This window comes from Glycine soja, chromosome 10 (assembly GCF_004193775.1).
Source record: "Glycine soja cultivar W05 chromosome 10, ASM419377v2, whole genome shotgun sequence".
NCBI classification, from domain to species: Eukaryota; Viridiplantae; Streptophyta; class Magnoliopsida; order Fabales; family Fabaceae; genus Glycine; species Glycine soja.
In genome coordinates this window covers 35,761,094-35,774,215 of record NC_041011.1, presented here as the reverse complement: position 1 = coordinate 35,774,215, position 13,122 = coordinate 35,761,094, and the positions used below count along the sequence as shown (strand labels likewise).

Below are 13,122 nucleotides of genomic sequence, written 5' to 3'. Positions count from 1 at the left end.
CTTTATTAGAATGAAATCAAAAACTAATTATGAATTCATGCATTATGAAGATGAAAATATTGTTGAAGATCAAAGTGACGATGATATCCGTGAAGATCAATTCTTACCTTTAACTGTGACCTCTTCAAGAGAGATGAATCTTATTCGGAATTCAATTATAGATGAAATTATAGAACATATATCCTGTAGTTAGTCATGTAATTATATTTATAAAGTTGTGCAATAATTTTGTATCTTTTACTTAATTTAGACCATACACAATTATTCATTATTGTTTGGTTGGATGTATTTTATTTTATTTTATATACTAATATTTATTTCTAATATTAATTAAAAATGTATTTTTATATTTACATATTTTAATAATTTTTTTGTAAACTTGATATTTTTATTTTATAATAGGCTAGCAATTTTTAACAAGATGTAATAATATATTGTCAATGCATACTTAAAAAATAATGAAATAAATCATAAGATTATATTTTAAATTCTAATCAAATTTGATGTCTGATTTAGTAATTATATGATCAATGTATTTTTCATCCAAATCATTCAAATAAGTTTCATTTTGATAAATATATTTTTTTATAATAAAATATCCAAACAAAATAAAACAAATTACATTCAACTTACTTTTATCTAAACTTAAGTTAAAACATCACTTTATGTTAAACTTTTATAAATTGTAATCCAAACACACACTATCGAACCATCGAGTACGTAGGTAAGGGGTTGTTGGTTCTTGGCTTGGTTTAACAGTAAACCCTAAAACCCTAGAAGCCGCTTAAATTTTTCTAGACCCTCCTCTTTCTTTTCATAAACCCCCACCCCACGCACACTATCTTACTTCTCTCTCTTTTGCGTTTGCATTGCTTCCTGCATTTTCTTTACCTTCCATACTCACATCATGTATCGCTTTGCTTCTAACCTCGCTTCCAAAGCAAGGTCACCCTCCAATCCCACTCTTATTTTTACATGTTCCCTTTATTCCTGTCTTGTGTGGGAGTGAAATTGGCCATCTGGGTCACCCGGAAAATCTTGCATAATGGATCAAAATTTGAACTTCTTAATTATTGCCTCATTCGATATTGTGTGTTTGATTCTTATGGGTGCTAACACATAATTGGGAAAAATGAACTTGTTTTGACTTTGAAATTTGAATTGATGTTTCTTTCGTTGCAGGATTGCTAGGAGTAGCAGCCACCAGGTGGAACGCTAATGCTTTAAATGATACTCTTTCCTTTTTTAGTATTGTAATGTTTGCGTTTGAAAATGTTTTGGTGATTAGTAAGGGCGAATCCTTATAGTGTGTGTGTATATATATATTATCTATTTTCTTTGTTGCATGCTGTAGATTGGAAGTAGGCTGAGTTCGAGCAGAAACTATGCGGCTAAAGACATTAGATTTGGTGTGGAGGCTCGGGCACTGATGCTTAAGGGTGTTGAAGAGCTAGCTGATGCTGTCAAAGTAACCATGGGTCCCAAGGTTATCTTTTTTCGTAAAAAATGAAGTTTCAGAATTTTTTTTCATACATGTCAAAATGATGGAAAAGAAAGAATATCTTTTACGTATCCACCAAATTTATCAACTTTTCGTAAAATGATGGAAACCCAATTTTATCTCTTCACTGAATGGATTGTTTACTTTTTTACATTAATTGTTGATAGTGTTAGATGGGGAATATTATTATTAGTAATGGTAAGCAGGGTTTTTAAACCGTGATTCAAATCTTGAATTGCCAAGCTATTTTTTGAATTGTGAAGCATAATTTGTATTAAATCATAAGATTCAAAGACATTGAAAGAATATATCATATATGATATTTAAATTTAAACTAGAAGTAGATAAAACAACTTAAGCAGAAGTCGTATAAAACAAATTTATTAGTTATATTTGAGTTTGTAAAGCCCTATTTTTGAAGAATGGAAACAAAGCAATTAAATGAATAAATAGAGTACCTGTGTTGAATACGTGAATGACAAATAAAGTAGTGGAATAATCAAATTGGATAAGTTCACAATTGTTCCTTCTATTCCTTTTCATTTAAAAATTAAGCTCACATGAATTTTTCAATTTTTTTTTCATGAGAATTGGTGAAAAGGTAAAAAATAAAAATGAATCATTGAATAGTGTGAATCCTATCGATGATACAAAATTGCACGAATGCATTTATGTATCATAAGATACAAAGTCATTTAAGATTCATCTTATGATACAAATCAGTAGATAGTCAAATTATATTGAATCCGACATAAAAAAAATTATATTGAATCATAGGATTCTGATAACTATGATGGTAATGGAAAAGTTTTGGAATTTGAAAAGAATGGCACTATGCAAATGATTGTGATGGCTGATTTCAGATGTCTATGATGTCAATTCTTGCTTTTGAGGGACAAAAAGTAAAAAAAACCAACTATCTAACAGTCAAAGATGTTAATGCTGGACTGTTGAGTTTGTGTATTGCCATTGTGCAATAGGTGTTGTCTGTGTTGGTTGATGTTGAGTTTATTCTCTTTTAGGGGCGTAATGTTGTGATTGAGCAAAGTTTTGGTGCCCCTAAAGTAACCAAAGATGGAGTAACTGTTGCAAAGAGCATTGAATTCAAGGATAAAGTTAAGAATGTTGGTGCCAGTCTTGTAAAGCAGGTTGCAAATGCTACTAATGATGTGGCTGGTGATGGTAAGCTGATATATCCAAAGAAGATTGTGCTTAATAGTCAACTTTTCTCTATTAGTTACTTTGTTACTTGTACAATACTAGATTGCATGTGGTTGTTAAAAAAATAGTTTGTCTTTCATCTTAGGACATGATATAGATGTTTGAAGACTGTAAACCAACTATCAGCTTGCTGGTATTATCTAATAATTTAGGTGCTGTTACCATGAAAGAATATTGAGGGAACATTTCAATTGTTTTGCAGGAACCACGTGCGCTACAGTCCTTACACGAGCAATATTTACTGAAGGCTGCAAATCAGTCGCGGCTGGAATGAATGCAATGGACCTGAGGCGTGGTATAAGTATGGCTGTCGATGCTGTGGTGACAAACTTGAAAAGCAGAGCAAGGATGATTAGCACATCTGAAGAAATAGCACAGGTTTGTCAATCAAACTTTGCTAGAGCCTCTTGTATATTGCAGGAGATGATAATAAGGACTCTGAGTTTTAACTTAATTTATGTTTTTGAATTTGAATTGATAGGTAGGGACAATATCTGCTAACGGAGAGAGAGAAATTGGTGAGTTGATTGCAAAAGCTATGGAGAAAGTTGGCAAAGAGGGAGTAATCACAATTTCAGTAAGTTTTTATCTGATCATCCTATTGATCAATGCTTTATGTCCGTTTTACTTGTGGAAAGATTTTTGTTTCCTTCCTTTGTTTTGCTTTCTTTGTGGAGGAAAGTGTGGGGGTTCTTTAATGGTATTATCTTGATAATGAAATGCTTCTGGAAGCTTCCTCTGAAGTATTCTTATTTTTTCCTTTCTTTTTTACCCCATGTGGCTCCTGATTCCATCTTGGTCGGTCATCCAGGATGGAGTCATTTCTTCTCCTGCCATTATCCCTGATTCCAACTTAGTTTGAATTTTTACCCATTGTATTTTGTATTTTACAAGGCCTGATTATTGGAACTATTTCAGGATGGCAAAACCTTATATAATGAGTTGGAAGTTGTTGAAGGAATGAAGCTCGACAGGGGCTACATATCTCCTTATTTCATTACAAATGATAAGAACCAGAAATGTGTATGTTCTCTCTTCTTCTCTCTACTTCACAACATTAGAATATATAGAAGAATTGCATGAAGTCTCCTGTTCGTGGACCTTTCTTTTGCTTTATGCATACTTACCCTTGCCATGTCTTGGTGCCTATAGGAACTTGAAGATCCCCTCATTCTAATTCATGAGAAGAAAATCTCGAGTATAAATGCTATAGTTAAAGTCTTAGAGTTGGCTTTGAAGGTGAGCAGTGGCATCCACTTTTGCATTTGACTTCTAAAATAATTGATATTGGCTGACACCTACTTATCTCCAGAGACAAAGATCTTTATTGATTATTGCCGAGGATGTGGAAAGTGATGCACTTGCAACTCTTATTCTAAATAAGCTTCGGGCTGGAATTAAGGTTTGTTTTGTCTGTCTGTAGGTTAGGATTTTTTAGGTTCCTAAAAATTTGTATTATTGGTTTTGTGGAGTTGATGTTAAATATGAAGCTTTGCTGTAGGTATGTGCTATTAAAGCCCCTGGTTTTGGCGAAAATAGGAAAGCCAATCTTCAAGATCTTGCAGTTCTCACAGGAGGAGCAGTAAGTTTACCTTTTTGAGGTTACTGCTGCATTAAATGTTATTTTGTGAACTTATTAATGATACCTTTTCCGTATCCTAATAGCTTATTACTGAAGAGCTTGGCTTGAAGCTTGAAAAAGTGGATTTGGATATGCTTGGCACCTGTAAAAAAGTAAGAATTTAGCTTTATTTGTAAAGCATTTGAATCCAATGTAGAATTTTAGTACCTTTTACCAGTTAATGTTTTTTACTGGTTCTGGTAGAGGATGTTGACTTTCCTTGAGCAAGTATCTTGTTTGATATTGGAATATATTTTCAGAGTTCTTCATTTGTATCCTGATACGTCATAGGGTTATCGTGGACAACTAACTTAGGTTCATAATGTTGTAGATAACAGTTTCTAAGGATGACACTGTCATTCTTGACGGAGCAGGTGACAAGAAAGCACTTGAGGAAAGATGCGAGCAGGTTTGAGTTGATTTATAGATTTGGTTTTCCCATGGTATTCTATTTCCACCCTAGGATCTGTAAGGTTTAATGATGCACCTGACTTGTTTGTGATGAATTTTGATAAACAGATTAGGTCTGCAATTGAAAACAGCACCTCAGATTATGACAAGGAAAAGTTACAGGAAAGATTAGCCAAGCTTTCTGGTGGTGTTGCCGTGCTTAAGGTATGCCTACTTACGTCATTTTGGTTGTTAATGATTTATCCCTGGCATAGTTGTCAATACCGGCATAGCGGAACGGAGCGGCCGACCCCAAAAATGAGATAGCGGGATGACCGCTATTCTAATGTTTTTAATATATGTTAAATAATTATATGTATATATATAAAAGTTCAAAAAACAGAAAAATAACTCAAAACATAGTTAATTAAACAAAAGTCACAAAACATAAAGTAGAAAATTTTAATGAAAATGATAAAATACCCTCCAAAACAAATTTAATAATTATGCTTAGAGGAACTGAGTTTGTAGCACTTGCACCCACTGTTACATATAAGTTTTTAGTTTTCCTACTAAATAATGTATAAGAAAAAATAACGTACTTAAATATAAATTATTTTATTTTATTTTATGTTATTTAAAATATTTTTTTATTTATTTTTATTTTTAATGATTTTTTTTGTTTATGATATCAAATTTTAATATTTTTTTTTTAAAAATAATTATATTTTTTATTTGAGATTAATAAAATTAAATAACATTAATTCTTTTTTTATAAATGTATACTCGTCTTATCTTTCAAAACATTTTTACTCAAGTCATATGACAATTAAGCTTACAATAGATTTTATTTTATTTTTGCTGAATAGCTTGCAGTAGATGTTACCTAAGTAAAATTAATTTTTTTGCTGGCGGGTACACTTCCCTCTACTCTCTTCTATGCTTTTTTCTCTTTCTCCTCTTAAAGCTAAAATTAATTTTTTTGCTGGCGTGGACACTTCCCCCCTACTCTCCTACGTTTTTTTCTCTTTCTCCTTTTAAAGCTTCTCCTCCAAAAAGTTCCAAAACCTCCCACCAGGTCCATCATCTCTCTCCATAATCGGCAACCTCCACCACCTCAAGCGCCCCCTCCATCGCACCTTCAGAGCCCTCTCCGAGAAGTACGACCACGTCATCTCCCTATGGTTCGGCTCCCGCCTCGTCGTTGTTGTCGTCTCCTCCCAAACACTATTCCAAGAATGCTTCACCAAAAACGACGTCGTCCTCGCCAACTGCCCCCGCTTCCTCTCCGGAAAACACATCTTCTACACTATGGCGAGCACTGGCGTGTGAGGGGGAGGAGGACGGAGGGTGGCGGAGGAGGAGGAAAAGGTGGAGGCTTCGAAGTAGCGGCGTGAAAAACTGTTCCAGAAACCGTGCCGCTCCGCCCCGCACCGCCGCGATAGCGGCCGCTCCAGTCGCGAAATGAAACCGCTCTGCTACAGAGGTGTCCGTCGCGGATGGGGGCCGCTACGGCCGCTATTGACAACTATGATCCCTGGTGAACATCCCTGTGGGGTTCTGCAATGGCAAAATTAACATTTGAAACTGCCCTTCTGCAGATTGGAGGAGCCAGTGAAGCTGAAGTTGGTGAGAAGAAGGATAGAGTGACAGATGCCTTAAATGCAACTAAGGCTGCTGTAGAGGAAGGCATTGTATCAGGTAAAATATCAATGCTAATAGTTCAATGGTTAGTTTTACAATCTCAAATCAGATCCGACTTTAATTTGTTCTCGCATTGCAGGTGGTGGTGTTGCTCTTCTATATGCGTCAAAAGAGTTGGATAAACTTCAAACTGCTAACTTTGATCAGAAGATTGGTGTCCAGATTATCCAAAATGCTTTAAAGGTTAGTTTTCTCTGAATTTTTTCTGATTTCCTCTTTAGCTCCTCTAAATTGCATTTTGATTACATTATGGATCTTGTGGAAGGAAAACCAGCACCAGATTTTTTTTACCCTAATGTTCATCTGCAATATGGTGGATATGGATTGCATTTTCCTTGATATATTATAGTTTAACCTAGATTGTTATTTTGGGTTGTAATATTTTATTACCTGTTCTAAAAATAATGCAGACACCTGTGCTCACAATTGCATCAAATGCGGGTGTTGAGGGTGCAGTTGTTGTTGGCAAACTATTGGAACAGGAGAATCATGATCTAGGATATGATGCAGCCAAAGGTGCGTGATTTTTGTTTTCTTTTTCCCTAGTTGTGTTTTCATTCCATGTCAGAAGAGATACTGATTCTGCTGACATTTTTTGCAATTTTTTTTTCTGCTTCACAATTAGGTGAATATGTTGATATGGTTAAAGCTGGAATCATAGACCCTTTGAAGGTGATTAGGACAGCCTTGGTTGATGCAGCCAGGTAGGATGTTCAGAAATTTGCTGTAGATATTGATGCATTTTAATTATTTGTTTGTTATGTAACTTGCTTATAGCCAAATGATGTGTGATCTATATAGCCTACCTCTCCTTATGAGATAAAACCTTTTTTTGTTTATTATGTAACTTGCTTATGACCCTTTTTGTGCAGTGTATCATCTTTGATGACAACAACTGAAGCTGTTGTGTCTGAACTTCCAAACGATGATAAAGATACTCCAGCTATGGCTGGTGGCATGGGTGGCATGGGTTATTAACCAGCTTCTATTGATTTGGTTGCACCTGAAAACAAGGATTAGTGCTGAATCCACACTTACTGTCTTTTTTTTTTTTGGGTTAAATTATTTGTTGTGTGAGGCATCACTGTAATCATAGTGAGAGATCAAGATGTAGGTAAGGAAATGTAACTGCAATAAATAAGATATTTGGAGCAATTTTCACCTCCCAAATCAAGGCCATTGTTGTTCCCTGAAAAGTTGTCAGTTTGAAGGATATTCTTGATATATTTCTAACATAGTATGGTCCGTTCACATTTAGTACGTAAATTTTGTTTTGGAATTCATAACAATAATCACTAAAAAGGAGAAAAATAGTGTATATAGTAATAGAAGTGATATGTTTTGTTGTTTAGTTTAAGAAAAAATAGGTGAAAAATAAAATAAAAATAATATTGTAAAGTTGTTTGATTTTTTGAGAAAATAGGTGAGGAAGGGAAGGATCAATTTTTTGTGTCTATTTAATTCTTTCCTCCTTATCTCATCTTGATTGACAAATGTTAATTGTTTGTTAATTTTTTTGTTACGGTGGAATCAAATGGGTGATCTTTTCCTCTTTTTTCTTAATCACTTAACAAACCTATATCTTTCACATAGATTAATTGATATGTGAACCTATAAGATTTGATACAATTAGTAATAACTTATCTTTTAATCAAATAATTCAGAGAGTTCGAATTCTGGTTGATTATTAAATATAAAATAAATTATATTAAAAGAAAAATTTGATAAAAAATTATAATGAAATGAATGAAGTATTTATTAGGAGGCAATTTTACTAAAATATTTGACGAAAAATATAATGGAATGGATGAAGTATTTATTAGGAGACAATTTTATTAAAATATTGTTACTCTTAATTTTAATAAATATATTATTAAATCTTTCAAGACAACATTTATTGGAGGAGAAAATTAAAATAGATGTCTAAATATTTCATTGAAAAGAGAAAAACATATACCAATTTGAATTTTTTTAAAGGCTGAAACTACAATCATTTGGGACGATGATTACTATAACAGCCGGGGATATGCTAGGTGCACCCAACAATATTGCTGATGCACCCAGCAATTCATTGAAAGGTCAATTTTACCCTTCATTTAAAAAAATAAAAAGCATTTTTTTTCCCTCTTTCGGAAGCATTCTCTCTTTTCACTGAGTCTCTTCCGCAAAAGCTTCTTGTCTTCTCTCTTCCCCGACGAGCTTCTTCTCCGCGAGCTTCTCCGGCAGCCCTTGGACCCATTTGCATTCGAGGTAGGTGGCCTTCTTCTTAGCTTTGGTTTTGTTATGCACTACATTAGGGTAGGTTAGTGGAACCTTAGGGTAGAAGACGAAACCTTAGGGTAGAAGACGGAACATTAGGGTAGAAGACGCCGGAAAAAATGGCAGCTTGGTGACGGTGGCGGCTTCCGGAAGAAGGTCTTCCGGAAGATTTCCGGAAGAGTAGTTGTTCCGGAAGTACTGGTCTTCCGGAAAGTTTCCGGAAGAAGTGGTTGTTCTGGAAACATTCCGGAAGAAGGGTTCTTCCGGATGACCTTTCAGTGGTTCCGGAAGCACTTTCCGGAAGAGCCCTTCTTTTGGAATATTTCTGGAAGAACCACTTCTTTCGGAAGTTTTTTTTTTTTTTAAATATTGTTTTTTTTAATTAAGTTTGTTATTTTTGTTAATTGTTTCAATTTATTTTTTACATCATTTTAGTTGAGTATTTTACTAATTATTTAATTTTAAATTACTTATGTATTTTTTATAAATGAAGTAGTTAATTTTTATAAATAAAGTTGTGTATGTTTGGAATTATTTTTTTCCCATTTTTGTTTTATTGTTATATATAATTTAAGTTGTGTATGTTTACTAATTATATATTTTGAAATTAGTTGTGTTTTTTTTGTATATAAATAAACTTTTTTAATTTATTATAAATAAAGTTGTTTATTGATTATAAATGAAGTATTTTTTTTATAAATGAAGTTGTTTAATTTTTTAAAAAAAATTAAGTTGTGTATGTTTAATAATTAATTATTTGTATATTAGTTGTGGTTTTTTAGAAATGAAGTTTTTTAAAAAAAAATTAAGTTGTTGATGTTTAGTAATTAATTTTTTTTATATTAGTTGTGTTTTTTTTTATAAATGAAGTTGTTTATTTTTTTTTAAATTAAGTTGTGGATGTTTAGTAATTAATTATTTTTATATTAGTTATGTTTTTTTTTATAATTGAAGTTGTTTATTTTTTAAAAAAATTAAGTTGTGGATGTTTACTAATTAATTTTTTTTTTACATTAGTTGTGTTTTTTTTTAAATGGAGTTGTTTAATTTTTTTAAAAAAAATTATGTTGTGTATGTATTAAAATAATTTGATTTAAGTTAGTTTTATTTGTTTATAAATAAAGTTATTTTTTTATAAAGAAAATTGTGTATATTTTGACCGAAAAAAATACGTGTTCGACATGATTTGCAGATCATGGCCAGAACACGAGGTTTAGGTCGTGCGATAGGTAGAGTTGTAGGCAGAGATAGACCTGCTGATGAGGATGCTGCTGATTGTTAGTGCTTAGCTCTACTGAGTGTTTAAAAGGTTGGCTAAGATTTTGTTAAAACATAAGCACTTAGACAATGAAGGAAAGCTGGAGTTGCTGCACATGATGTCCAACGTTATGTCAAGGAATCAGATCGGGCTGCACAATGCACAAGGCAAGATAAAATGTCAAATGAAGAATTGAAGCTGCAGGATCCACGATGTCGGATACAATGTCCTGACATCCTGCCCGAAAATACTGGACACATAAATCTGTTATATCTTTAACAGAGTGTGCAGGATCCACGATGTCGGACACGATGTCCTGACATCCGGCCCGAAAATACTGGACACATAAATCTGTTATCTCTTTAACAGATTATTGTGCAGTTAGCAACAGATAAGAAGATCTATCTTTAGGAACGAATTAAAAGATAATTAAAGTTCGAATTACAAACTTGAAGAGTTCGTTCAGGGATTAAAGATTAAAGATAAAAACTAAAAGATCAAACTGTATCTTTTAGATCTTTAAGTGCAGATTTTCAGGAAAATGATAGATCTCATCCAGCACAAGTAGTTGCAGCCCAGAAACGCACACTGCTATATAAACATGGAGGCTGCACGAGTTCTGTACCAAGTCCGGGATTGAAGAGTTATTTTGTGAGTTTTGGGACTTGAGTGTTTTGTGAGCCACCTTGATGTTATCCTAACATCAAGTGTTGGACCTGAGTGTGTAGAGTTGATCTCTATAGTGTGTGGAGTTGATCTCTATTGTTCAGAGAGCAATCTATGGTGTGTATTTGAATTAATTGTAAACACGGGAGAGTGTTTGAGAGGGAGTGAGCGGGGTTTCTCATATCTAAGAGTGGCTCTTAGGTAGAGGTCGCACGGGTAGTGGTTAGGTGAGAAGGTTGTAAACAGTGGCTGTTAGATCTTCGAACTAACACTATTTTAGTGGATTTCCTCCCTGGCTTGGTAGCCCCCAGATGTAGGTGAGGTTGCACCGAACTGGGTTAACAATTCTCTTGTGTTATTTACTTGTTTAATCTGTTCATACAGTCAAATACAATCTGCATGTTCTGAACCGTGATGTCGTGACATCCGGTACGACATCTGTCCCCAGTATCAGAATTTCAATTGGTATCAGAGCAGGCACTCGAAATCACTGAGTGAGATCTAGGGAGATAAATTCTGATGAACATGGAGAAAGAAGGAGGACCAGTGAACAGACCACCAATTCTGGATGGAAGCAACTATGAATACTGGAAAGCAAGGATGGTGGCCTTCCTCAAATCACTGGATAGCAGAACCTGGAAAGCTGTCATCAAAGGCTGGGAACATCCCAGGATGCTGGACACAGAAGGAAAGCCCACTGATGAATTAAAGCCAGAAGAAGACTGGACAAAAGAAGAGGACGAATTGGCACTTGGAAACTCCAAAGCCTTGAATGCTCTATTCAATGGAGTTGACAAGAATATCTTCAGACTGATCAACACATGCACAGTGGCCAAGGATGCATGGGAGATCCTGAAAACCACTCATGAAGGAACCTCCAAAGTGAAGATGTCCAGATTGCAACTATTGGCTACAAAGTTCGAAAATCTGAAGATGAAGGAGGAAGAGTGTATTCATGACTTCCACATGAACATTCTTGAAATTGCCAATGCTTGCACTGCCTTGGGAGAAAGGATGACAGATGAAAAGCTGGTGAGAAAGATCCTCAGATCCTTGCCTAAGAGATTTGACATGAAAGTCACTGCAATAGAGGAGGCCCAAGACATTTGCAACATGAGAGTAGATGAACTCATTGGTTCCCTTCAAACCTTTGAGCTAGGACTCTCGGATAGGGCTGAAAAGAAGAGCAAGAACTTGGTGTTCGTGTCCAATGATGAAGGAGAAGAAGATGAGTATGACCTGGATACTGATGAAGGTCTGGCTAATGCAGTTGTGCTCCTTGGAAAACAGTTCAACAAAGTGCTGAACAGAATGGACAGGAGGCAGAAACCACATGTCCGGAACATCCCTTTCGACATCAGGAAAGGTAGTGAATACCAGAAAAAGTCAGATGAAAAGCCCAGTCACAGCAAAGGAATTCAATGCCGTGGGTGTGAAGGCTTTGGACACATCAAAGCTGAATGTCCCACTCATCTCAAGAAGCAGAGGAAAGGACTTTCTGTATGTCGGTCTGATGATACAGAGAGTGAACAAGAAAGTGATTCTGACAGAGATGTGAATGCACTCACTGGGAGATTTGAATCTGCTGAAGATTCAAGCGATACAGATAGTGAAATCACTTTTGATGAGCTTGCTATATCCTATAGAGAACTATGCATCAAAAGTGAGAAGATTCTTCAGCAAGAAGCACAACTGAAGAAGGTCATTGCAAATCTGGAGGCTGAGAAGGAGGCACATGAAGAGGAGATCTCTGAGCTTAAAGGAGAAGTTGGTTTTCTGAATTCTAAATTGGAAAACATGACAAAATCAATAAAGATGCTGAATAAAGGCTCAGATATGCTTGATGAGGTGCTACAGCTTGGGAAGAATGTTGGAAACCAGAAAGGACTTGGGTTTAATCATAAATCTGCTGGCAGAATAACCATGACAGAATTTGTTCCTGCCAAAAACAGCACTGGAGCCACGATGTCACAACATCGGTCTCGACATCATGGAACGCAGCAGAAAAAGAGTAAAAGAAGTAAAAGAAAGAAGTGGAGGTGTCACTACTGTGGCAAGTATGGTCACATAAAGCCCTTTTGCTATCATCTACATGGCCATCCACATCATGGAACTCAAAGTAGCAGCAGCAGAAAGAAGATGATGTGGGTTCCAAAACACAAGATTGTCAGTCTTGTTGTTCATACTTCACTTAGAGCATCAGATAAGGAAGATTGGTACCTAGATAGCGGCTGTTCCAGACACATGACAGGAGTTAAAGAATTCCTGGTGAACATTGAGCCCTGCTCCACTAGCTATGTGACATTTGGAGATGGCTCTAAAGGAAAGATCATTGGCATGGGAAAGCTAGTCCATGATGGACTTCCTAGTCTGAACAAAGTACTGCTGGTGAAGGGACTGACTGCAAACTTGATCAGCATCAGTCAGTTGTGTGATGATGGTTTCAATGTAAACTTCACAAAGTCAGAATGCTTGGTGACAAATGAGAAGAGTGAAGTTCTA

At 35.1% G+C, this 13,122-nt stretch overlaps 1 protein-coding gene across 1 annotated transcript; it reads left to right on the top strand.

Moving 5' to 3' along the window:
- Nucleotides 1-723: 723 nt before the first annotated feature.
- On the top strand, nucleotides 724-7,694 carry LOC114372561 (chaperonin CPN60-2, mitochondrial-like). The gene is made up of 18 exons (XM_028330190.1): nucleotides 724-945; nucleotides 1,183-1,207; nucleotides 1,355-1,486; nucleotides 2,524-2,683; nucleotides 2,925-3,100; nucleotides 3,204-3,299; nucleotides 3,641-3,745; nucleotides 3,875-3,961; nucleotides 4,035-4,124; nucleotides 4,224-4,304; nucleotides 4,388-4,456; nucleotides 4,675-4,752; nucleotides 4,863-4,958; nucleotides 6,335-6,434; nucleotides 6,517-6,620; nucleotides 6,848-6,953; nucleotides 7,063-7,141; nucleotides 7,310-7,694. Exons 1-18 carry the CDS (start codon nucleotides 908-910, stop codon nucleotides 7,413-7,415), a joined length of 1,728 nt encoding a protein of 575 aa, XP_028185991.1. The 5' UTR covers nucleotides 724-907; the 3' UTR covers nucleotides 7,416-7,694.
- The last annotated feature ends 5,428 nt before the right edge of the window (nucleotides 7,695-13,122 follow it).

Bases quoted from the DNA above. Each gene is read 5' to 3' on its own strand.
- LOC114372561 (XM_028330190.1), top strand. From the start codon at position 908: ATGTATCGCTTTGCTTCTAACCTCGCTTCCAAAGCAAG. The intron at 1,487-2,523 runs GTTATCTTTTTT...ATTCTCTTTTAG, and splicing joins AAGTAACCATGGGTCCCAAG to GGGCGTAATGTTGTGATTGA. The intron at 3,101-3,203 runs GTTTGTCAATCA...TTGAATTGATAG, and splicing joins CATCTGAAGAAATAGCACAG to GTAGGGACAATATCTGCTAA.